At 43.5% G+C, this 25,741-nt stretch overlaps 1 protein-coding gene and 1 long non-coding RNA gene across 10 annotated transcripts in view; both read right to left on the bottom strand.

Annotated features, from left to right (window-relative positions):
• LOC137095328 (regulator of nonsense transcripts 1-like) overlaps window positions 1-24,652 on the bottom strand; it is a 479,058-nt gene extending 454,406 nt beyond the window's left edge. For 6 of the 9 annotated variants that reach the window (XM_067461830.1, XM_067461831.1, XM_067461832.1 and 3 more), the window contains exon 1: window positions 23,841-24,649. In XM_067461830.1, the coding sequence (XP_067317931.1) occupies window positions 23,841-24,365 (525 nt within the window). In that variant the 5' untranslated portion in view covers window positions 24,366-24,649. Of the gene's footprint in view, window positions 1-23,840 lie in introns of all 9 variants that reach the window. The other 3 variants (XR_010908826.1, XM_067461836.1, XM_067461837.1) reach the window with 2 other exon arrangements.
• Window positions 6,270-8,794, bottom strand: LOC137095329 (uncharacterized). Its single transcript, XR_010908827.1, has 2 exons — window positions 8,748-8,794; window positions 6,270-8,624 (listed from the first exon to the last, which is right to left on the bottom strand). It is a non-coding gene; the product is annotated as an uncharacterized lncRNA (long non-coding RNA).
• Window positions 24,653-25,741: the final 1,089 nt, after the last annotated feature.

Below are 25,741 nucleotides of genomic sequence, written 5' to 3'. Positions count from 1 at the left end.
AGACCAAATCTGGCACATAGAGCACCCATAACCCACTCTACATTCTCGTGCAATATGGATATGATGGACTATCTATAAAGAGACTTGCATATTAGATTTGTAGTTCACCCACACCCACTGAGCATTAGATCTAGAATCAATTTGGATCACAGACAAGCAATGACTTTCTCAAATAAGCTAGGCAACGCCGGGTCCCCAAGCTATTATAATAATAAATAGAATAGAAAGGCCCTGTTCTTCTCTTCCAGTAAGCTGGAATGGCGGCAGGCAGGATGCTCTTGGAGCTCTGAGAGCGCCAACCTTCCAAAACGACCGGTGGGCGATGGTACGCCCCCTTCCTTTAGCAGAAATAAGCGGAGGGAATTGCAAAAGCCCAAACACGCCTAGCAGACCCTAGTGACGACCACCCCTCAAGGGTGGGGGTCAAAAGGGTCGGCAGTTGGCGGGGCTGAGCGGGTCGGAAAGAAGGGAAGCTGGAAGAAACCCAGCACTCACTGCCAGCCAAGCTTATTGAAACCAAGAAAGAAAACTGTAAAGAAAGGCTGATGGAAGAAACAGCCAGAGAGAAAACGTAAGTTTTTCTCATAAGAGAAACTCCTTCTTCCCGCGGAAGGCTCTACCCCCCTAGGAAACAACGCTATTAGAGGGGGCTTAGAGAAAACCCCCAGGAAATAAAATATAAAATACTACTCATCTTATACTAAATCCGCCCGCTACTAACCAAAATTAAAATCAGCATTATATAAATTCAAGAAGCGATAGAAGCGATAGTACCCTTTAACAAACATATCTACTCCACTTGAATGCTCCTTAGGAATAACGAGCTATAGCTTAATATATCCTTACTACATCCTACGCTCCCTCCTCGAGAGTAAGGCCGAAAATATAAATATAAAATACCTCAAATTACCTTCAGCTGAGAGTCAGGCCCCAGGCCCGCGCCGACGGAGGACTGAGGTGCTTGAAGACAGGCTCCCGCGGGGGCATGGTGTGAGTGGCAGAGGGACGAAGGAGGAGGCGGAGGACCCCCCGAAGGACGGGGACACACGAGCCGAAAGGAGGAGAGCCAGGCTCCTGTAGGAAGGAAAGGGACGCATAGCAGAAGCCGAGGCAAGGCTCGGGTGCAACAAGGGGACACAGGGACAAGATCTCGCGAGAAGCTACAAGAGCACGCGAGAATAGGACAAATCAAACGAGATCACAAAAGTGAGATTGGATGAAACGTCGCAAGAGTTTAAAGAAGCCTATAGACTCTAGAAATAACAGAAACTACAGAGGGGGCATCGAAACAAAGAGAAAGCCAGAAAGAAGTCATAGAGGGCTACAACCTCCACTCTACTGACCCGCAAAGAGGCAAGAGAAGAGTGAGAAGGGGGAAGGGAAGTATTAAAAGGGTGTAAGCTAGGAGAGGGAAGAAGGAGAGAACCACAAAAAACAAGGAAGTGGGAAAAAGAGAGAAGAGTAGAAGAACATCCCGAGGAGAAGGAAAAAGAAGAGAACCAGGAGAAAGCAATTATAAAAGGGCAGCAAAGGCAAGGGTTTTTTTCCTACGAAACTTCCCCCACCCTCTCTCTACTCCCCACTACCCTAAATAAGACTCTTTCCTCCCCCACCTCCTTTACAATACCTGGAAGAGGAAAAAAAAGAAATTGAAATATAAGAGAATAAAGGCCAACAGACTTCAAAAAAAAAAAAACCCTGTAGAGACTTCCCTCTCCCCAATACCCCTTGTATCAAACACTACTTCCCTACCCTCTCCCTGTGGTTAAACTGTGCCAAAACAAAGGCAGATTTCTCTGAAAAGGACACTTGTCTGTCTGCACATCTGAAGGAAAGAAAATATCTTGGAGATCCGGAGAAGATATTCTCAAACCCCTCAAGAAAAGAAAAGAAAAAGGGGGAGAAATAATAATAAACAATAATAGTAAATTAAAAAAAATGATGACCACCGCAAAGGCAAAGGCAGAAAAGGAGGATAAAGAGACGAAAGAAAATAAAGAAGTTAAAGATCTCAAAGACAACAAAGCCCAAGCGAGGAAAGGCTCAACAACAGAGGACTCCTTTAAAGAGATCCTAAAGGAAATCCTGAAAATTTCAGAAAAACAAGATGAGCTCCAGAAAGATCTTAAAAGGATCGAAACAAAACAGGAAGAACAACAAAAAAGCCTTCAGACAGAAATGCAATCACTAAAAAAGGAACTAACCACTGAAGTAAGTTCAATTAAAGAAGAAATGAACAATATGGCGGCAGATATAAAGACAATTAAAGAAAATAAAGAGAAATTTGAAGATGTTCAAAAACAACTAGATCAAAAGATCAAGAGATTGGAACTTGAAGTAACAAGAACAAAAGAAATTCAGGAAAGAATGGAAAGGAAAGAGATGAAATTCCAATTAAGATACAGGAACATTGTGGAAGAACGAAACCATATCCAAGACCTGAGACAAATAATTATCACAATAACGGCGTCCCTGCTCAAAAGAGAGCCGTCAGAATTAGATCAAGAGCTCGACAGAACTTGTTTGCCCATTGGATTTCAGTTTTAAAATTTCTTCCCTCACACTTCTCCTACCACAACCCACAATGTGTCCTAAGTACTTGGTGGTGCGGTTACCCATTCAGCACTTAGGGACCTTGATCGTTAAACCTGCATCTTATAACCAATGCAACACTTGGTCAATGTATTTTAAGTGGTCTTCCCAGGTGGTACTAAAGATCCCAATACCGTCCATATACGCAAGACAAAATTCTCCCATACCACTAAGCACATTGTCCACTAAATGTTGGAAAGTGGCTGGACTATTTCTTTTCTTTTTCCATTTTAACAAGAAGTTCCTTTAGTTTAAAACGAATTCACACAGGGAAGACGTATTTTGCCTCTTAAAATACAAATGATCAGGAAAAGAACCCATACACACAAAGATCACAAATGATTTTCGAGCTCTAGGAGCAAAGCTAAAAGAATGTAATGTACAGGTGGTCTTTTCATCCCTCCTCCCTGTTGTAAGACACGGACCCACAAGAGCCAGAAAAATAGTACAGGTCAATGACTGGCTTAGAAAATGGTGTCAGGAGGAACGCTTTGGCTTCCTCGACCATGGCCTGCTTTTCCAGGAGGATGGCCTACTGGCAAGGGATGGGGTGCATCTCACACAAGTAGGAAAACACCTTTTTGCTCACAGACTCGCAAACCTCATTAGACGCACTTTAAACTAGGTCCACCGGGGGAGGGGGACAACAGCCTTGCGAACACTACTTTACCCATAATGTCTGGGAATCGCCAGAAGGCTAAACGGAGGGCTGCACAAACACAACAAGGACCAAGTACCAAAAGCACAATAATCCCAATTAAACAGCTCAAGGGAAGATCCCAGGGGCTCACATGTCTTTACACTAATGCACAGAGCATGGGAAATAAACAAGACGAACTCCAACTTTTAGCACAACACCACAAATATGAAATCATAGGGATCACTGAAACCTGGTGGGATGACTCCTATCGCTGGAATGTAGATATCGAGGGGTATAACCTCTTTCACAGAAACCGAACAAAGGGGAGAGGAGGCGGAGTAGCCTTATATGTCAAAAACTCTTATGCTGCAGAAGAGATTCAAGACAGCAATCTGGGAAACCAGCTTGAAATCATCTGGATAAGAATCAAGGGAACTGGGACTCAAAAAGATGTCGTTGTAGGCGTCTACTACAGACCCCCAAGCCAGGAGGAAGATCTTGATGAAGTCTTCTGCCAACAGTTGACCAAACAGGCACAGAAAAGAGATGTAGTAGTCATGGGCGATTTCAACTATCCCGATATTTGCTGGAAAACAAACTCGGCCAAGAGTACAAGGTCCAACAAATTCCTCGCTTGCCTTGCAGACAATTTCATGGTCCAGAAGGTAGAAGAGGCAACAAGGGGATTGGCTACTCTTGATCTCATCCTAACAAATGCGGAGGACCTGATCGATGCGGTCGAAGTGGTAGGATCCTTAGGGGCAAGTGACCATGTGCTCCTGCAATTTGAGGTACAAAGGAAGGCCGAAACTAAGACAAGTCAAACCCGCATTTTGGACTTTAGGAGAGCTGATTTCCAAAAAATGAAGGAAACGCTGAGCGGCATTCCGTGGACACAGATACTAAAAGACAAGGGAGTTACGGATGGATGGGAATTTCTCAAGAGTGAAATACTCAAGACGCAATTGCAAACCGTGCCAACAAAGAGAAAAAATAGGACAAGTGCAAAGAAGCCAGAATGGATGTCCAAAGAACTTCTAACTGTGCTAAGACACAAAAGAGACATGCACAAGAAGTGGAAAAAGGGAGAAATCACCAAAGAAGAATTCAAACAATTAGCCAACACCTGTAGGGAAAAGGTCCGCAAGGCTAAAGCACAAAATGAGCTCATGCTTGCCAGGGACATTAAAAACAATAAAAAGGGCTTCTATTCTTATGTCAGTAGAAAAAGGAAAAACAAGGAGGCGATAGGACCTCTTCGCGGAGAAGATGGGGCAATGCTGACAGGGGATAGGGAAAAGGCAGAACTACTTAATGCCTTCTTTGCCTCGGTCTTCTCACAAAAAGAGAGTCTTCAACCTCAGCAAGATGGAGTGGATGAGGGATTGGAGGACATCCAACCCCAAATAGGGAAACAAGTCGTCCAGGAATACCTGGCCGCTCTTAATGAGTTCAAGTCCCCAGGGCCAGATCAACTACACCCCAGAGTATTGAAGGAACTAGCGGAAGTCATTTCGGAACCATTGGCAACCATCTTTGAGAGTTCTTGGAGAACGGGAGAAGTTCCAGCAGATTGGAGGAGGGCCAATGTGGTCCCAATCTTCAAGAAGGGAAAAAAGGATGACCCAAACAACTACCGTCCGGTCAGCCTCACGTCGATACCGGGCAAGATTTTGGAAAAGATTGTTAAGGAAGCGGTCTGCAAACACTTAGAAACAAATGCAGTCATCGCTAATAGTCAACATGGATTTATCAAAAACAAGTCATGCCAGACTAATCTGATCTCTTTCTTCGATAGAGTTACAAGCTGGGTAGATGCGGGGAATGCCGTGGATGTAGCGTACCTGGATTTCAGTAAGGCCTTCGACAAGGTCCCCCATGACCTTCTGGCAAGGAAACTAGTCCAATGTGGGCTAGGCAAAACTACGGTGAGGTGGATCTGTAATTGGTTAAGTGGACGAACACAGAGAGTGCTCACTAATGCTTCCTCTTCATCTTGGAAAGAAGTGACAAGTGGAGTGCCGCAGGGTTCCGTCCTGGGCCCGGTCCTGTTCAACATCTTTATTAATGACTTAGATGAAGGGCTAGAAGGCATGATCATCAAGTTTGCAGACGACACCAAATTGGGAGGGATAGCCAATAGTCCAGAGGACAGGAGCAGAATTCAAAACGATCTTGACAGATTAGAGAGATGGGCCAAAACTAACAAAATGAAGTTCAACAGTGACAAATGCAAGATACTCCACTTTGGCAGAAAAAATGAAATGCAAAGATACAGAATGGGGGACACCTGGCTCGAGAGCAGTACGTGTGAAAAAGATCTTGGAGTCCTCGTGGACAACAAGTTAAACATGAGCCAACAATGTGATGTGGCGGCAAAAAAAGCCAATGGGATTTTGGCCTGCATCAATAGGAGCATAGTGTCTAGATCTAAGGAAGTAATGCTACCCCTCTATTCTGCTTTGGTTAGACCACATCTGGAATATTGTGTCCAATTCTGGGCACCACAATTCAAAAGAGATATTGACAAGCTGGAAAGTGTCCAGAGGAGGGCGACTAAAATGATCAAGGGTCTGGAGAACAAGCCCTATGAGGAGCGGCTTAGGGAACTGGGCATGTTTAGCCTGAAGAAGAGAAGGCTGAGAGGAGATATGATAGCCATGTATAAATATGTGAGAGGAAGCCACAGGGAGGAGGGAGCAAGCTTGTTTTCTGCTTCCTTGGAGACTAGGACGCGGAACAATGGCTTCAAACTACAAGAGAGGAGATTCCATCTGAACATTAGGAAGAACTTCCTGACTGTGAGAGCCGTTCAGCAGTGGAACTCTCTGCCCCGGAGTGTGGTGGAGGCTCCTTCTTTGGAAGCTTTTAAGCAGAGGCTGGATGGCCATTTGTCAGGGGTGATTTGAATGCAATATTCCTGCTTCTTGGCAGGGGGTTGGACTGGATGGCCCATGAGGTCTCTTCCAACTCTTTGATTCTATGATTCTATGATTCTATTCTAATTGTTTCTCAAAGACTAAAAAGTACAGCCATGTTTATGAATCCACGGTTCTTTTATCAACATTACAAGTTATTGAAACAGACTGAAACAGACTGACAAGTTACTGAAACTGGACTATTTCTTAAACCAAATGGTAAGGTAGTAAACTCGTACAACCCTTCATGGGTTCTGAATGCAGTCTTTTCTTGGTCCTGGGGAGCCATAGGCACTTGCCAAAACCCTTTCGTCAAATCTAAACTATTAATATAATTAGCTCTCACCATCCTCTCTAATAAATCATTTAAACGGGGCATGGGGTAGTGATCTGGCTGTGCGACTTTGTTTAAGAGCCTATAATCTACACAGAACCGTATGGTGTTATCCGGTTTCTGTACTAGTACAATAGGTGATGCCCATGACCTATTGGATGGAATGATAATACAATTTCCAGCATTTCCGTTATCTCCCATTCAGTGCACTTGGATAGCTTCCCTGTGACTCTATATGATGATGCTATGGGGGGGGGGGGGGGGAGGTGTCACCTTTGAGTATTCGATGGTGAATTCCTTTTACTCTTCCTGGAAGGTCTGAGAAAATTTTATTGTATTTGTTGAGTAACTCTCTAATTTGGGTTTGCTGTTTCTGGGATAACTCCTCATTAATTTTTACCTGATCAATACTACTATAAGCCTTCCTGTTTCCCCCCCAGAAGGAAAACGCCCCTGTCTCTTCCCCGGTTACAGCCATGTATACATTAGCAGTCCTATTTACATATGGCTCCAACATATTAACATGCACCAGTTTTTCAATATTAGTCTGTTCATAAAAGATCATGTAGTTGACACTACTGTGCTTCTTTGTCACCTTCCATGGGCCAGTCCAGTCTAATTGAAGCTTGTTGGACTTCGTTGGAGTGAGATAAAGGACCTCATCTCCTATGTTGAAACTTCTGCACCATGATAGGTCATATCTCAACTTCTGCTTCTGCTGGGCTGTTGCAATGTTGTCCCTGGTGATGTTCTATGCCATCTCCAATGTTGACTGAAGATCTTGGAGGTATCTGGTTACTGGAATAGGCTCCCGCTCTGGATACGACTCCCAAAACTCTCTCACAAGGTCAAGTGGACCTCACACACGTCTGCCATATAGTAGCTCTAACAGGCTGTATCCCGTACTTTCTTGAGGAACCTCTCTGTAGGCAAAAAGCTGCTGCAGTTTCACATCCCAGTCATTTGGATGTTGCTGACTGTAAGCTTTAATCATTTTCACCAAGGTCTTGTTAAGATTTTCCACAAGCCCATTGGTTTGTGCATGGTACGCTGTAGATGTTAGATGTTTGAAGCCGCACAGCTCTAATAACTTCTCCATCAGCCTCGATGTGAACTGGGTTCCTAAATCAAATATCAGTTCTTTTGGATATCCTGTTCTTCCCCATATGGATAGTAAAACATTTGCTACTGTAGTTGTTTTTATATTGGACAATGCCACAGCTTCAGGATAACGAGTAGGGTGGTCAATCATCGATAGGATATATTTGCAGCCTCACCAACTCGGCTTTGGTAAAGGGCCGACAATGTCAATGCCTACTCTGAAGAAGGGCTCGCTGATAATTGGCATAGGAATCAAGGGAGCCTTTGTTTTGTTTTGGCCAGAACTGTTCCTTTGGCAAGTGTCACAAGACTTGCAAAATTCCTTGATTTGCTGGTACATGCTGAGCCAAAAGAAGTTTTTTTGTAAAGCGCTGGGTTGTGTGCCTAATCCCCAAGTGACATCCTTGTGGGCTAGCATGCGCCACTTGCATAAGGTGCCCAGGATATTTCTGAAGTACCACAATCTGGATGTAAGAAGTAGCTAGAACTGGAGACTTGTGGTTTAAAATCTCTCTATACAAAACTTCATCTTTGATTATAAATCTGCTTGGCTTCTCTGGGGATAACACAAGAAGACAATGGATTCCCACCAATACAAAAAAACAAATCCACTAGAAGTTGTGGTACATAAATGACAAAGGTCAATATTGCCTAACAGTTTGTATATTACAATATTCAACAAACAACAAATTTATATGGTATAGGCGTAACACAATGTATAATGAACAACAACCAGTTGTTTACAAAGATTACACATGCATAACATAAGGAGTCTTTTGGTGTGAAGACAACTTGTCTTCAGGGCATAAGATCCCTTGCTTTAGAGTAAGCGTAATGTAAAGAGTCTTTCTTGGTGTAAAACCAACTTCTCTTCAGGGCATAGGATCCCTTGCTTTAGAAAATTTACGGTTCTTTATATACAGATAGCCACATCCACGACCGGTTTCGACTAGAGTCTTCCTCAGGTGGATATATGAGACATCAAGATCTTCACAACAGTAATCCCTCCTCGGGTGTTTTATACAATGGGACAGTGGATCTATAGGGAAAATACAAAGGTGGCTAGAGTATGTCTCAAAAGGGGATAAACATTTGTATGTATTACTCACATTTAAGGTATGCATAACAACAAAGGACAAATAAACAGGCATAGGTTACTTACAAGTTCTCAGAAGCCGTGCTCTGCAGCAGTTTGATTCTCTAGCAAGCACATAGGCCATCAGGTAGAGACTAGTTTATAAAGTAAGAGCCGTCGCAAACTCTGTTCCTGCGAGAGAAAACCTTGCTAGCATGTCCCTGACGTCACGAGACTCCGCCTCTCTCCCCGCCCCTTTCTCTGCCCCTTTCTCCATGCGAGTGTGGTTTTTCCTTTGCTAGGGCAGCATTGCCCGCATTTTCTCTCAGTTGGCAGAATTCAACTGAGAGAAAATGTGGGCAATGCTGCCCTAGCAAAGGAAAAACCACGCTCGCAAAGAGAAAGGGCCGGAGAAAGGGGCGGGGAGAGAGGCGCAGGCTCATGACGTCAGGGACTTGCTAGCAAGGATTTCTCCAGCAGAAACCTAGTTTGCGACGGGCCTTACACAGTTAAAGGGGCTCAAACCAGGTAGATCAAGCCAAGAAAATGTTAAAGAGCTATGTACTCTGATTTATAAGAAACACTGATACGAAATGGTGTCATTCAGACCTTTGGGATGTGTAGTTTTCAGGGTGAAGATCCAGAAGGCTTCACACTGTAGTAATTTAATGCCAAAATCTAAATTGGAGGGGGGTGTGACTACCTCTAAAACAAGTACCCGGAGTGACTCTGCATGATGATTTAGATCCACAAAATGTTTATATAAAGTGGAATCCACTGAGCGATTTCTAATTTTGCTCTTATGCTCAATGATTGTTGTTTAATCGTTGTTTAATCTGTTACTTGTTTGGCCTATATACATAAGAGAGCATGGGCAAAAAACAATGTAGACCACTCCCTTGGTGGTACAAGTAGCAAAATGTTGTATCGGATAAGTAGCTTTAGTGTCAGGATTCTGAAATGTCTTTGTCTGAATGAATTGAGGACATATCGAACAGTGATGGCAATTTATGTACCACAACTTCTAGTGGATTTGTGTTTTTTCTCTGGGGATAACTCAGTTTGAGCTATATCAAACAAGGTCTGGAGTGTGTTGTCAGCCCTTTGTTCTTTAGAAATTTCATTTTCCCCTTTTATTTATTTATTTATTTATTAATGCACTTGTATACCGCTAATATCTCAGCCTAAATCGGCGACTCATTGTGGTTTACAACATTTAAAAACAATATTCAGTTAAAAGCATAAAACACATATACAGTACAAATTATTGGGCCACCAATAACAATCCTATGCATCTCATAACTGGAATCGTAATCCAAAATTCATCGTCCGTGTATAACCAATCCTTAGTCATCACAATTCGTTACAACGGATTAACCGAATGCTTGTTTAAACATCCATGTCTTCAATCTTTTCCGAAACACCATCAGCGAAGGGGCTGATCGTACCTCTATGGGGAGGGTGTTCCAAAGCCGGGGGGCCACCACAGAAAAGGCCCTATCTCTCGTCCCCGCCAGCCGAGCTTGAGAAGCAGGCGGGATCGAGAGCAGGGTCTCCCCGGAAGATCTCAAACTCCTGGTGGGTTCATAGGCAGAGATGCAGTCAGATAGGTAGCTTGGGCCGGAACCGTTTAGGGCTTTAAAGGCCAACGCCAGCACTTTGAATTCAGCCCGGTAGCAGATCAGTAGCCAGTGGAGTTGGCGCAACAGGGGGGTTGTATGCTCCCTGCGCTCCGCTCCTGTTAAAATCATGGCTGCCGAGCGTTGGACTAGTTGGAGCTTCCGAGCTGTCTTCAAAGGCAACCCCACGTAGAGAGCGTTGCAGTAGTCTAAACGGGATGTAACCAGAGCGTGGACTACCGTGGCCAAGTCAGACTTCCCAAGGTATGGGCGCAGCTGGCGCACAAGCTTTAGCTGTGCAAATGCTCCCCTGGTCACCGCCGAAACCTGGGGTTCCAGGCTCAGCGATGAGTCCAGGATCACTCCCAAGCTGCGAACCTGCGTCTTCAGGGGGAGTGTGGCCCCATCCAACACAGGCTGTAACCCTATGCCCTGTTCGGCCTTGCGACTGACCAGGAGTACCTCTGTCTTGTCTGGATTCAATTTCAATTTGTTCGCCCTCATCCAGACCGTCACAGCGGCCAGGCACCGGTTCAGGACCTGGACAGCCTCCTTAGTAGCAGGTGGAAAGGAGTGACAGAGTTGGACATCATCCGCGTACAGATGACACCGTACCCCGAGACTCCGGATGATCTCCCCCAGCGGCTTCATGTAGATGTTAAACAACATGGGAGACAATATTGAGCCCTGAGGAACCCCACAAGACAATGGTTGTGGGGTTGAACAGGTGTCCCCCAACAACACCTTCTGAGATCGACCCTCCAGGAATGACCGGAGCCACTGCAAAACAGTACCTCCAAGACCCATCCCCGTGAGGCGTCCCAGAAGGATACCGTGGTCAGTTCCTACAGAGCTGGTCTCAGGTTCCCCTTCCAGAGTCTGGCAGATGGGTAAACAAATAATGTTTTGTTATCCAGTCAGTTCTACAATTAAGTCTTCTTCTTCTTTAGGTAACTCTTGTATTTTCTTAATCTTTCTGGCCAGGTCATTCCCAATCAGGTATGTGTAAGGTATTTCCGAACTTATGGCAAAATCCCATATCCCTGTCCATTTGCCATATCCTACAGGCAAAGAGACCACATTTGATGTAATCGCTGGCCCTAAGCCTTTTAAACTAATTTGTAAAGTAGGATTTTGATACTTCTCAGGTACCATCTCTGGACAGATAACACATACTTCAGAACCCATGTTACTCCATCCTTGTAAAAGGTTCCCATCTAGCTTAATGGGTTCTAAATAATCATTTGGGACTGTGTTCAAAACCACAAACAAACACTGCTTTTCAGGCTTTTCTCCCTTTAGACTCACCTCAGTGTAATCCTTCATAGCACTGGGCTCTATCTCCTTTTCAGGGTTTTCCTTTTTTAATAAAGAAAGAGGATTTCTCCTTCCTCAGGAGATTACACTGAGATTTGAAATGTCCCAATTTCCCACAATGGAAACAGCTTTTATTCCCCTCAGTACTGTTAGGCTGCATGGCGCCTGCCATCTACTGCTGAACCTCTCCCTGTTTGACTGTGGGGGGGGATTTTAAATGGCGGTTTGAATTGCCTTCCTTCTTTCTTAAATCCATCTTTTTTCTTAAATCCTTCCCTCAAAGTAATTAACTGGTCTACCATGAGAGCTGCTTGTTTTGAAGTTTCGGGATTCCTATCTTTTACAAGCCAATTATATTCAGCGGGAACTTGTTGGAAAAACTGTCCATTTCAATTAAGTTTTTAAGTTGCTGGAAGTCATTTACCTCAGCGCCTCTAATCCAGCTTTCAAAATATTGTGCCTGCTTCTAGGCCAATTGTGAAAAGCTTTCATTCTTCTTTTTTTAAGCGTCCTGAACTTTGTTCTACAGAATTCAGGAGTCAGCTGTAATTTCTGTTGGACCTGTTGTTTAAATTTTGAGTAAGCTCTGTGTTCTGTTTCAGCCATGTCACTGTAAATCTCCAGGAGTTTTCCACAAATCTGTGGCCCCAAATACACCATCCATTTCTTTTCAGCAACATTAAAGTCCTTGCAGCTTCTTTCAAAAGAGATTAGAAACTTCTCCACATAGTCTACTTTATTATATTTTGGGAATTTCCTCAAAATATGATCCATAGGGATCTCTTCTTGTCTCTCCTGTACATTTTCTTGTTCCTGAGGGAGAGTTAAATGTTGTTTTTCTATTTCCAATTCCATTTTTCTTAATTCAGCCTGCCTGGCTTTATCCTGGGCCTCCAACTCTACTTGTCTCATTCTTTCCTGTGCCTCCATTTCAGCCTGTCTTCTCTGGTTCTCCATTTCTAATTTCCTTAACTCAAGTTGGTATTTGAGTTGTATTTCAGACATGGGAGTTTGATCTGAGTCTGAGCATCCTTCCTCTTGATAAACTTCAACATCCTTTGTTACTTTGCTTTGCTTTTTAGTGGCCATCTTTGGCTCCAACTTTTACCTCAGGATTTTTTTTAGGCGATCTTAGGCACTAAATCAGTTATGTTAAACGTATCCTGTCATCTGCCACCACTTGTGAGGAAGCGTAATTTTTACTGCCACCAATTAGGAACCGTTTGTAAACGGGCCACCTCTTAATGGGGGTTTATTAAGTTGATAGCGTAGCTTATGACTAATAATATTGCTTTATTCTTTCTTATATGCAGGGTGACTTGACTTGGAAAGAAATTGTATCAGAGGCAAGGCTTTAGAAAAAATAGTGACAAGTTTATTGGAATGTAGAAGTATGATGGATTCAATGTTACTTAACTCTGAGTGGCACTAATCTTCATAGGTTACATTTATAACATTTCTTGAATAACTCTGGAAAGGGCTCTTCCTTCCACTAAACAGGTTTCAAACAGTTTCTTTAAAAATATGTTTCTTTCTTTTAGAGATTAGTTCAGGCACACGCTTATCTTTGTTTTATGATGGTTCTTTTAATATAAATAAGTCACCTGACTTATCTAACTATATTGGCTCAATGCCAAACCCTGATTCTTAATATCAAAGAATCAGTCTTCCCCTGTAGTTCTCTAACTACAGGATTCCTGCTGGTTTTCCACACACCACAAGATCAACCACCTCTGTAGTTCACCGGCCACAGACTGACAGTTAAAATGGCTGCTCTACCAAGTGGCAGTTGGCTCCGCCCCCATCTCCATGGCAACTCAGCTCAAAGCAAGCAAAGCCAGTTACCATCCCCCAATATAATGCAATCTACATTATAGATTAGTTAGGGTTAGTAACTTACCATTACTGACCCTTATCTAAACCAATACATAATTATAGGAATAAAAATGTACACATCATCACAATCACGTTCCTTCTACATTTCAATAAACTTGTTACTGTTTTTCCTAAAGCTTTGCCCCTGTTACATTTCCTTTCCAAGTTAAGTCACGCTACACATAAGAAAAACCAAATCAATATGATTAGCTATTAATTAAATAAACCCTCACAAAGTGGTAGCTCCTTTACAAATGTTTACAAATTGCTGGTAGTAATTTTACGCTTCCTCATAGAATCAAAGAGTTAGAAAAGAACTCATGGGCCATCCAGTCCAACCCCCTGCCAAGAAGCAGGAATATTGCATTCAAATCACCCCTGACAGATGGCCATCCAGCCTCCGTTTAAAACCTGCCAAAAAAGCTTCTCACACCTTCCTTGTGGACTTTAGAAAGAAAGTTAAAACCTGGCTGTGGGTCCAAGTATTTGGAGAGTAGCACAGTGTAATAGGCAACTATGAAATCACTGGAATATGATTGGAATGGCTCCTGGGCTACAATTTTGGGTCTTTCAACTTTTAACAATTTATTTAATTTTTTTGTGATGTTGTTTTTTTATTAATATAAAAGTTCACCATAACATTCAAGCAACAATACGACATATCACTTACTTACTTAGGTGATCCCTCATTGTCCCCGTAAGATTGTCTTCCAAGTTCGGTGTACTGGTGATGGTTACTAGTTGACTGTGGAGCTTTATATTATTGTTACCCTGGTTTTGGCTTTCAGTCTGCTAGGGTTAAATACCTTGCCATATGTCCGACAGATTATTTCCACTCTAGTGGGAAGCTTCCCATCAACAAGATGAAGTATCATAGCAATGAAGATGGAAAATAAGGTTGGAGCAATAACACATCAAAAACTGACACCTGATTCCACCTTAAATGTTTCTGTGATGATGTGCATTGTTATTTCTATAGTTGTGTGTTGTTTAGACAAAAAGTAATAATGGTAAGTGTGTAGAATTATATTTTGTTAGATGGTGGCTAGTTTGGCTTGCCTTAAGCTGAGTAGCCATAGAAACGGGGGCAGAGCCAACTGCCATTACACAGCGCAGCTGTTTGAAAGTGGCAGTCTGTGATCAAAAGAGTCACAGGAAAGGATTCTCCAGTGAGAGGATCCAGGAATTGATCTGTAATTAGTATAATTACAGAGGTAGTTGGTCCTGTGTGGAAGTGGAAATCCAACAGGAATCCTGTGGTGATAGAACACAGGGAGGACTGATTCTTTAAATAAGAATCAAGATTTGGCTTGGAGCCAATATAGTTAAATAAGTCAGGTGGCTTATTTGTAGTAAAAGAACGCTTGTTAAAGAAAGAAACATCTTCCAAAGCAGTGTTTCTCAACCTTCCTAATGCTGTGACCCCTTAATACATTTCCTCATGTTGTGGTGACCCCCAACCATAACATTATTTTGCTACTTCATAACTGTAATTTTGCTCCTGTTATTAATTGTAATGCAATTATATGATAAGCAGGATGTATTTCCATTCACAGGACCAAATTTGGCACAAATGCCCAAATTTGAATAGTGGTGGGGTTGGGGGGAGGGGGTGATTGATTTTGTCATTTGGGAGTTGTAGTTGCTGGAATTTAGAATTCGCCTACAATCAAAGAGCAGACTGAATTCCAGCAATGACAGACTTGAACCAAACTTGGCACACAAAACTACCATGGCCAACAGAAAACATGGGAAGGATTTGGTGGGCATTGACCTTGAGTTTGGGGTTGTAGTTCCCCTCCATCCAGAGAGCACTGTGGACTCAAGCAATGATGGATCTGGACCAAACTTGACATGAATACTCAATATGCCCAAATGTGAACACTGGTTTTGTTTGGGGAAAATAGACCTTGACATTTGTGAGTTGTAGTTGCTGGGATTTATAGTTCACCTACACTCAAAGAGCATTCTGAATTCCACCAATAGTTAAATTGGACCAACATTCCCACACAGAAACCCCATGACGAACAGAAAATACTATATTTTCTGATGGTCTTTGGCGACCCCTCTGACATTCCCTGGCGACCCACGCAGGGCTCCCGACCCCCAGGTTGACAACCACTGTCCTAAAGGAACCTTTTGAAGTCTGTTTAGTACCTAAAGTTATTCAAGAAACCTTGTCAATGTAACCAACTAAATTTGTGCCTCTAGAGAAGTAACAATTGAATCTGTTATATTCCTGTTAAATAAATTTGTTATTTTCCTCAAGCCTTGCCTAATACAGTTTCTTCTAAGACAAACAGCCTGCACAAGGATCAGGGACATTAAACGCTATGCTATCAAATAAGTAAACCCTTTTTAATTAGTAGTCCTTTTGTAAACTAGCTCCTAAGTTGATAATTATAATTACTGGGCTTCCTCACAGTGTCACTTTGAGAGCCATTGCTGTCCAAGACTGTTGCTAGCAGGATGTTCAAAAATTTGTTAAGGCACCTGATTTTTTGGAGGATGGTTCAGAGAGCACTGGGATTCACAGTGTCAATTGCAAGGTCAATGAATGCCATGTACAGAAGTTGATTTTGTTTCCTGCCTTTTTCTTGGCGTTCTCATGCAGGATTCTGGGAGGGTATCTTCTGAGAGGGGTAGAAGGCGGTTTGCAAGGATTCTTGTGAGGATTTTCCCAGCAGAGGATAGAAGGAAGATACCTCGATAGTTTCCGCAGTCTGTTCTTTCCCATTTTTTGAAAAGAGTGATAATGGTGGCATCCTTGAAATCTGCTGGGATTTTAACAGTCACTCACACTTTTTCTATGAGCTGGTGGACTTGTTGTGTCTGCTCGGGTCCTCCCTCATTAAAAATTTCAGCAGGGATCCCATCAGGTCCGCTGGCTTTGTTGTTTTTTTGTTGGATGGTGGCATTGCTGACTTCTTCCAAACTAGGCAGTGCTGCAAGCTCATCCCTGGTTTGTTGTTGCAGAATTTGTGAGAAAACCTCTTCAGCCACATTAGAGCTGCGTTTCAGGAGGCTTTGGTAGTGTTCTTTCCAATGTAGTGCAATTGGCTCTTCTGAGAAGCACATCACGGCAGTCTCTGGCACATGTGATTATGTAGTCTAAGAGGTGCCAGTGCTTTAACCGGGGATGCTTCCATGATGTCTTGAGTTTGTTTTTCTGGCGGAAGAGCATGTTGGTGATGACAAGGTTGTGTTCCGCACATTTGGTGAGTATTAGGATGCCATTTGAGTTGCTGTTTCCAACTTATGGTCCCTGGCCACGGGTCAAAATCTCATCCGATTCTTGCATTAAAGTTCCCCAGGAGTATGATTTTGTCCTCCTTAGGTATCTACGTTAAGACGGTGTCCAGTCAACAGTAATTTATTTCCTTGATGTCTTCATCAGCATCTAGTGTTAGTGCAAAGACGCTTATGATGGTTCCCTGTTGATTTTTGGCAAGTTCAATTTGGAGGGTTGAGAATCATCGGTTGATGCCAGTGGGTGCTTCTGTCATATGCTTCACCAGATCATTTCTGATAGCAAAGCTAACTCTGTGCATTCTTCGGTCTTCTTCAGCAGTCCCTTCCAGAAGGTGTTGTAGCCTCCTTTTTCTTCCTTCAGCTGTCCCTCTCTGGCTCACCGGGACTCTAATCGACATAGCAAAACTCTAATCGACATAGCAGCACTCTAATCAACATAGCAGCACTCTAATTGCTGCTATGTCAATTATAAAGTGCCACAGTTTCCTTGCAATGATAGCAGTTTTGCATTCGGGGCGTTCACTGTCAGTGTTGTCCATCCGTGTACGTACACTCCATGTTCTAAAGTTCATTTTTCTTTTTTGGCCGCAGGGTGACGACCCCACTGGATGTGGCAGTCCAGTCAGGGATAAGAGAGGCAGACTAGGGCACTATTTGTAGCCCCTTCCCCATGTGGGGTGAGCAGAGTGGATCCTAAAAAGGGCTGCTCAGTCATGGATACTGCTGCCAAAGTACTCAACTGCCTTGGACATTGAGGTAGAATGACTGAGTCCATATCCACCTCCCATGTGCCAGTCTGTGACTAGGGGCTTTCGGATATCACAGTCCTGCCCCCGTCGTCACGTGCTGATCGCCATGGGACTTTTGTTGGTTTGCTTTTATTTTTTCTTGGAAGATGCCTGTGCACATTTTTTTTAATGTGTGGAGGTCAGTGCACAGCTGATCAACACACAGTCTTCACAGAGTGAGGTTCCCTTTGAGCTCCTGGAGAGGCTCTTCTCTCACTCCCACCCCCATCTCAATTGCAAGTTGTGGGGACGAGGGAAAGGGCCTTCTCTGTGGTGGCCCCTCAGATCTGGAATTCACTCCCTAGAGAAATTAGGCAAGCTCTCACCCTAGCAGTATTCAGGAAGAGTCTGAAAACTTGGCTGTTCCAGTGTGCCTTCAATGAATGAATAATTAATCCCTTACCTTGATCAAACCCTACAACAAATGTATTCGCAAGCACTTTATTCTGTTCCCTAGTGCATTAAGCCCCATTGTTTTTCATCCCATCTGATCCTCCTTCCAGATACATCACATTGCTTTTTTTTAAAAAATATATAATTTTATTATTTTTTATATAGATTACAACGAAAGAGAACAATAAAGTATAGGAAAGTAAAGAAATAAAGAAAAGAAAAAAGAAGAAACAAAAAAGTATGCTAAAATCCCAAATAACCGCTTAAAAAAGAAGAAAAATAACTACAAAAATACACAAAAACCACAAACAAAAATGACTTCCATTCTATCTTCTTGGATCATATCTTCTTATCATTCAAAAATATAAAAGAAATTCAAAAAGAAATTGTCTCTCTTGTTTCTTATTTTCCCAAATTGTCCAGGTATTCATGGAGATTATCCCAATTCGTTCTTCTTAGTATATACCTGTATTTTTCTTAAACAAAAAAATCCATTCATCCATGTCCTTTACGGGTGGTACTGAGTCATTCTTCCATTCTCTAGTAAAAACAATTCTAGCTGCAGTCGTCATATATGTAATATCCTCTTGTTCCGTCAGTTGTATATCTAAATCTGTAAAACCTAACAAATAATTCTCCGGTTTTCTTATGAATGTTCTTTTTAAAATCTTTTGTGTCTCTTCATGAATTACCCTCCAAAACTTTACTGCTTCTTTACAAGTCCACCACATATGGTAGAAGGAGCCAACCTGTTCCAAGCATTTCCAACACTTATAAGAAACTGTTTTATACATTTTAGCTAATTGTTTCAGTGTGGTATACCATCTGTGGAACATTTTTATCCAATCTTCTTTTAAATCCATTGCATATATATATATTAATTTTTTGTTCCACATCTGTTCCCACTCTCTCATTTGAATTGGTCTTCTTAAATTTTGAGCCCACTTTATCATATAGTTTTTATTCAAAGCAACACAGCTGAGAATTGCACATTTAGAATCAATTGGGGTAAACTGTGGAGGTGACGCAGACATTTGACCTGAACGAGATCTTGTTAACAGCTTATTTATTTTAACTTCTTTTATACCAAGGGTTGTATTTTGTATGTATGACTATGTATGACTATGTGTTAATTGTGTTATGTGTTAAATGTTTTGATACGGCCAATAGGCCAATCAATAAAACGTATCGTATATAGTGTTTAACCTGTTCTTTTTCAGTCATCCAGGTAAGTAATATGTTATAAATATTCTATATTACTTTCTTTTCTAATTTTAAAATTTTATCCCACACTGTTTCCTCCCAAGAGAAGCCAAGTTTTTTTTATCTTGATTGTAATATTCTTTAATTTGCATATAATGTAACCAAGTAATATTACAATATTTTTTAATTCCTCATAAGTCTTAACATTGTTTGTATCTTTATTTAACAAATCTTTGTAGGTTGGCCATTTTCTCCATCCTAAAAGTCTTCGCTGATTTGCCTCCATAGGAGAGACCCATAAGGTGTTTTAGAATAAAAATGTCTTTTATATTTTTGACAAACTCTTAATAGGGATGCTCTCACAAAGTGGTTACCAAAACTTTGCTTTTTCACCCAGTGTTTTTAAACTTTTAAAAACCGTCCCTGCCCAGTTTTTAATTGCTTTGATTCAATTATTGTGATTTTATATTGCCTTATGTCAGGATCCAGTTTCCAGGCCCTCAGTATTGGCGCTGAAACCTCAGGTCCTGACATAAGACTTTGATAAGAACTCTGCAGCTGTCGACCTTGGATGACAATGATTTATTGTATGGTGGGCTTTTCCACTTGGCGGGAATTGTACTTTCAAATGAAAAGGAGTGTATATAAGGAGAGAACAGTGGCTGCTGGTCAATCTCGGCTTTTCATATGCCCATGTATCCAGTAGTAAAGATTCTCTTTGATACATGGATGTCCAGATCAAGTCATTAGCGATAGGGTAGTTCAATTCACTGCAAGGTTTTGGGGGAGGTTCATGCAATTGTTGGGAGCAGAAAGAAGCTTAAGCTCAGCTTTTCATCCCATGACTAACGGGGGGGGGGGGGGATCGAATGCACGCAGCAAACATTGAGACACTTCCTGAGGGCATACTCAAACTACCGTCAAACTGACTGGGCCGAACTCCTCCCATTTGCAGAGGTGGCAAATAATGGGGCCCCTCATTCATCAACCAGAAAATCCCCATTCAAAATAATTTATGATCAAGAAGTGGCCCCTTTGCTGAAGCTGCCAGAGTGGGGGAAGGAGGAAATCCTAGGTAGTGAAGAATGGCCAGGTAAGATTAGATCTGGATGGGACGAAGTAATAAAATCATTACGGGAGGCCCAAAAGAAATACAAACTGTTCGCTGACCAAAAACGGAGGGAAGGGGAGAAGCTGAAAGAGGGCGAGCTGGTTTGGCTGTGCACCAAGAACATTAAATTAGATTTCCCATCAAGAAAACTATCCCCACGTTATATAGGCCCATTCTGGATCTCCAGAAAAATCAGTGAGGTCACATACAAATTACGGCTGCCTAAGTATTTGGGGAAAATACACTCAGTGTTCCATTGTAGTTAGTTAAAGAAATATCAAGGATCTCTGGATAAAGAAGGATTGTAGACATGATTGATGTTTCCATTCCAGGAAGAAGAGGAGGAGGACACCATGTCAGGAGCGGAGCGCAGGGAGCATACAACCCCCCTGTTGCGCCAACTCCACTGGTTACCGATCTGCTACCGGGCTCAATTCAAAGTGCTGGGTTGGCCTTTAAAGCCCTAAACGTTCCGGCCCAAGCTACCTATCCAACCACATCTCTGCCTATGAACCCACCAGGACTTTGAGATCTTCCGGGGAGACCCTGCTCTTGATCCTGCCTGCTTCTCAAGCATGGCTGGCAGGGACGAGAGATAGAGCCTTCTCGGTGGTGGCTCCTCAGCTGTGGAACGCCCTTCCTACAGACATTAGACTAGCACCATCTCTAATGGTATTCCGCAAAAAAGTGAAGACCTGGCTGTTTGAGCAGGCGTTCAAATAATTAGTGCAATGATTGGTTAATGAACACTGGAATGGAACAATGGATGACGAATCTGGAACATGTTTTTGATGACGAGACGACAGTGAATGAGTATTGTAGTAACTGTTTATTGTGTAATGTGTTAGATTGTTAACTGTTTTTATACTGTAGCACTGAATTTTTGCTGTTCGTATTTGTTGTGAACCGCTGTGAGTCGCCTTCAGGCTGAGAACAGCGGAATATAAGTATGGTAAATAAATAAATAAATAAATAAGGATCCAATTTCCAGGCCCTCAGTATTGGCGCGGAAACCTAGGGTCCTGATGTAAGACTTTGATAAGAACTCTGCAGCTGTCAACCTTGGAAGACAACGGTTTATTGTATGGCGGGCTTTTCCACTTGGCGGGAATTGTACTTTCAAATGAGGGGGAGTGTATATAAGGAGAGACCAGCAGCTGCTGGTCAATCTCGGCTTTTCATATGTCCATGCATCAGTAGTAAAGATGCTCTTTGATACCAGAACGCAGTCCTGTGTTTTCATTGAGGACAACTCCTGTGAGCTGACAGCTTTATATGTTTACTTGTATTGTTTTTTGTATTATTTTGTATTTTTATTTTCATTATATTTTATTGTTGCATTTTTATGTTGTATATTTGCTTTGCTGTATTGCTTGACTTGGCCTCATGTAAGCTGACCCGAGTCCCCTAGGGGAGATGGTGGCGGGGTATGACTAAAGTTTATTATTATTATTATTATTATTATTATTATTTCTATGACTGTGGCTTCTCAATCTGCTGCAGTCTTCTTCCACCTTCACAGCTGTTGTAACATTTACCATGTTATCCTCTACTTGCTCCCCCATTGAGGTCTTTGGGTCTTCGGACCATGCTTGGTCTGGAACCTCCCCTGTGGCCGCTCCTGGGAGTGCATGACTTCAGTCTTGCGCCTGCAGTTTCAGTGGAACATGCAAGCCCCCTCACCATGACAAGGTGACAAGCAACAACACGACATATAACAGACCATACATACTCCCAACACTTCATCCCACACAATATGAAACCTCTTCCCCACACCTTCCCTGTGCACACTTCACCATGACTTCTTATATCAAAGCACTATGAAGCCTTTAAGTCAGGGGTCCTCAAACTATGGTCCGCAGGCCAAACCTGGCCCCCGGAGGGCATTTATCCAGACCGCGGGGTGTGGAGACTTGGCAAAGCCATGTCGCCTGCCACCACCCCCACCTTCTCCTGGCTTCAGGACGACACAAGGCTCCAAACCCTTCCCACCAAAACCTTCCAGTATTTTCTGTTGGACGTGGGAGTTCTGTGTGCCAAGTTTAATTCAAATCCATCATTAGTGGAGTTCAGAATGCTCTTTGATTGTAGGTGAACTATAAATCCCATCTCCTAAATGACAAAATCAACCCTCCCCCAACCCCACCATCATTCAAATGTCGGCGTATCAGATATTTGTGCCAAATTTGGTCCAGTGAATGTCAGCGTATCAGATATTTGTGCCATTGTACATTACAATTCATAACAGAAGCAGAATTACAGTTCTGAAGTAGCAACAAAAATAATTTTATGGTTGGGGGTCATCACAATATAAGTAACTGTATTAAGGGGTCACAACATTAGGAAGGTTGAGAACCACTGTATGGCAAGCACGCTCAGAGGTTGTTAGGTGACAACAATCCTATCCCTTCAGCCAAAAGCAGGCCCACACTTCCCATTGAAATACTAATAAGCTTATATCTGTTAAAAGTGTTCTTCATTTATTGTATTGTTTTAAAGTGTTTTTTGCACTATAGATAAGATATGTGCAGTGTGCATAGGAATTCATTCATTTTTTTTCACATTATAATCCGGCCCTCCAACAGTTTGAGGGACCGTGGCCTGACCCTCTGTTTAAAAAGTTTGAGGATTCCTGCTTTAAGCCCGTGATTCTCAACCTGTGGGTCCCCAGGTGTTTTGGCCTACAATTCCCAGAAATCCCAGCCAGTTTTCCAGACCAAAACATCTGGGGACCCACAGCTTGAGAACTACTGCTTTAAGCCAATATATCTATTCTTATTCATAGTAATCCTAATTTCCTAATTTCCCAATGGTACTCTTCTGTGTCAGTGATGTTATACTCAGATATGCCATGGCCAACTTCCACTTTTCCAAAAATTCCTCATAACTTTTGTTTTTTCTGATATTAGTTAATTTGGCCATTAGCATATATTCCCGCATTCTTTCTCTCAAATTCTTTCAGTTAAACTTTTCCCCCTTTCCAGCCTTTGGAACATCTTATTTATTGTATTGGTTGTTCTGATTTTATGATTTTTTAAAATTGATTTTAATGTATACTGTATTTCTATGCTTATGTCTATTGTGGCACTTAATTGTTGCCAATTTGGAAGCCACTCTGTCTAGGGCTGTAAGAAATTGTGGGAGTTGGAGTGCAAAACACCTGGAGGGAGGACTAATTTGGCCCAGGCCTGCTATGCATGCACATAGTATAGTATCAACATAATACTATCAACAGGCAGGCATGTAGCGGGCGGGGGGGGGGGGCTCGGGGGGCTTCAGCCCCCCCCCCCCCGAAATTCTCGTGGTGGTTCGCGAAAAGGCCTTACTGGTGCATTATTTAAACTGTTATGTTTATTCATATCATGATCTGATCACCATGCTCAATATATCCCATATGCATGGGGGTATTGGGGTAATGATGCAAAAGGTTTGCTAGGGTAGACCCTCTTTCACTCAGACTCAGCCCCCCCCCCCAAAACCCCCCCCTGAAAAAAATTCGCCCCCCCCCCTCCCCCGAAACGAAATCCTGGCTACGGGCCTGTCAACAGGAGTGTAAAGGGCCAGTGCTGGGCCTCAGGCACGTCAGGCTGGGCTGCGCGGACTAGGCCCAAGGCCTACTCACCTGGGCGTCGAGGGGCCCGGAGGCGGCGGCGGAGGGCGAGCCGGCGTGGCTTTGAGCGGCGAAGGAGGAAGAGGCGGAGACTCCGCTCCTTGGCTGACCTTGGCTGGGCAACGTGAAGTCAGTGAACTCGAACTCGGAGCCCTGAGTGTCGGCACCCAGGAGCTCGGCTTCCTCCGTGTCCAGGAACGTCAGCGTCTGGGAACTGGGCCCGTACGCCTCCACGCTCATAACGGCGACAAAGCGGCAGCAGCCAAGGAGGGAAGAAGGAAAGAAACTCTTTTTTCTTTCCTCACAACGGAGTCGAACCTCGGAGCAGCTTCGGAGACCGACTGCGCCTGCGCATAACGCTAGACCGCAACCGCCGTCGAGCTGCCAACCAACAGGAAACCACCTTAAATGGCGCGAGGGGGAGAAGCTCCGACGATGCACGTACCTGCCTCTCTCTATTCCTCGCTCTATAGCTTTCTCGCGGCTCCTCCCACCCGCTGCGCAGGCGCAAGACGGAGACAATGCTCTACCGCGCATGCGCCCGCCTCCTTCTGACTGCGCAGGCGCAAGACGAGGACAATGCTCGACAGTGCACACACCGCCTCCTTCTGTCTTTCTCTGTCTAGCCTTTCCTTCTGGCTCCTCCAACCCACTCGGAAGCCTCGACTGCGCAGGCAGAAGACGGGGACAATGCTCAACCGCGCATGCGCCTGTCCCTTTCTGTCTGCCTGCCTCTATCTACCCTTCCGTCATGGCTCCTCCCACCGGTCTGGGAAGCCTCGACTGCGCAGGCGCAATTGGTGGGGCAAAGCTTAACTGCGCTAGCTTCCGTCTCTTTGTTTCTATCCTCTCACGGCTCTGGCCACCTGTCTGGGGAGCCTTCACTGCGCGCGCACCGGCGTCTTCCTGTCACCCGCCTTAGCATCCAATCAGGGGATCTTCCTCTTCTCCTAAAGCGAGGAAATGAGTGATAGAAAACAGCCAATCGGAGGTGGGATGTCAAAGCTTAGGCTCGCGCGCCAAGGCGGAGTAGGCGGGAGGAGCTCACGCCCTTTAGCCACTCAAAGTAAAAGAAAATACGGAACAGCGTTAAAAAAAAACAGTCCAAACAGCAAGAGGGAATTGAAGGAGGGGCAGGCGGGAGGAGTTCACGCATCCTAATCAATCAGGATGAGCAACGTGAGACACAGCGTTAAAAGACAGTCCAAACAGCCGCTCACAACGGCAAGATCACTAAGGCAAGATTGAAGGTTTATTTCCGCAACCAGAACATTGTATTATATTTCTAACAGAACAAAACAAACAAACAGATAAATAAAACACACTAATTTTGCAAACTTGGTAACTGCCACTTGGAGTGACTCTGGTGTTGCCGCATCGTGCATGTGGCAGGGCTCAGGTTGCATTGCAGCAGGTGGTCAGTGGCCCGCTCCCCTCCACACTCGCATGTCGTGGATTCAAGTAGCCCCATTTCTTAAGATTGGCTCTGCATCTCGTGGTGCCAGAGCGCAGTCTGTTCAGCGCCTTCCAAGTCGCCCAGTCTTCTGTGTGCCCAGGGGGGAGCCTCTCATCTGGTATCACCCACGGATTGAGGTGCTGGGTTTGAGCCTGCCACTTTTGAACACTCGCTTGCTGAAGTGTTCCAGCGAGTGTCTCTGTAGATCTTAGAAAACTATTTCTTGATTTAAGTCGTTGGTGTGCTGGCTGATACCCAAACAAGGGATGAGCTGGAGATGTCTCTGCCTTGGTCCTTTCACTATTGGCTGCAACTTCCCGGCGGATGTCAGGTGGTGCAATACCAGCTAAGCAGTGTAATTTCTCCAGTGGCGTAGGGCGCAGACACCCTGTGATAATGCGGCATGTCTCATTAAGAGCCACATCCATTGTTTTAGCGTGGTGAGATGTGTTCCACA

Source organism: Anolis sagrei, chromosome Y (genome assembly GCF_037176765.1).
Source record: "Anolis sagrei isolate rAnoSag1 chromosome Y, rAnoSag1.mat, whole genome shotgun sequence".
In the NCBI taxonomy this organism is placed as follows: Eukaryota; Metazoa; Chordata; class Lepidosauria; order Squamata; family Dactyloidae; genus Anolis; species Anolis sagrei.
Note: the sequence above shows the minus strand (reverse complement) of the source record. Positions and strands in the feature narration are given on the sequence as shown.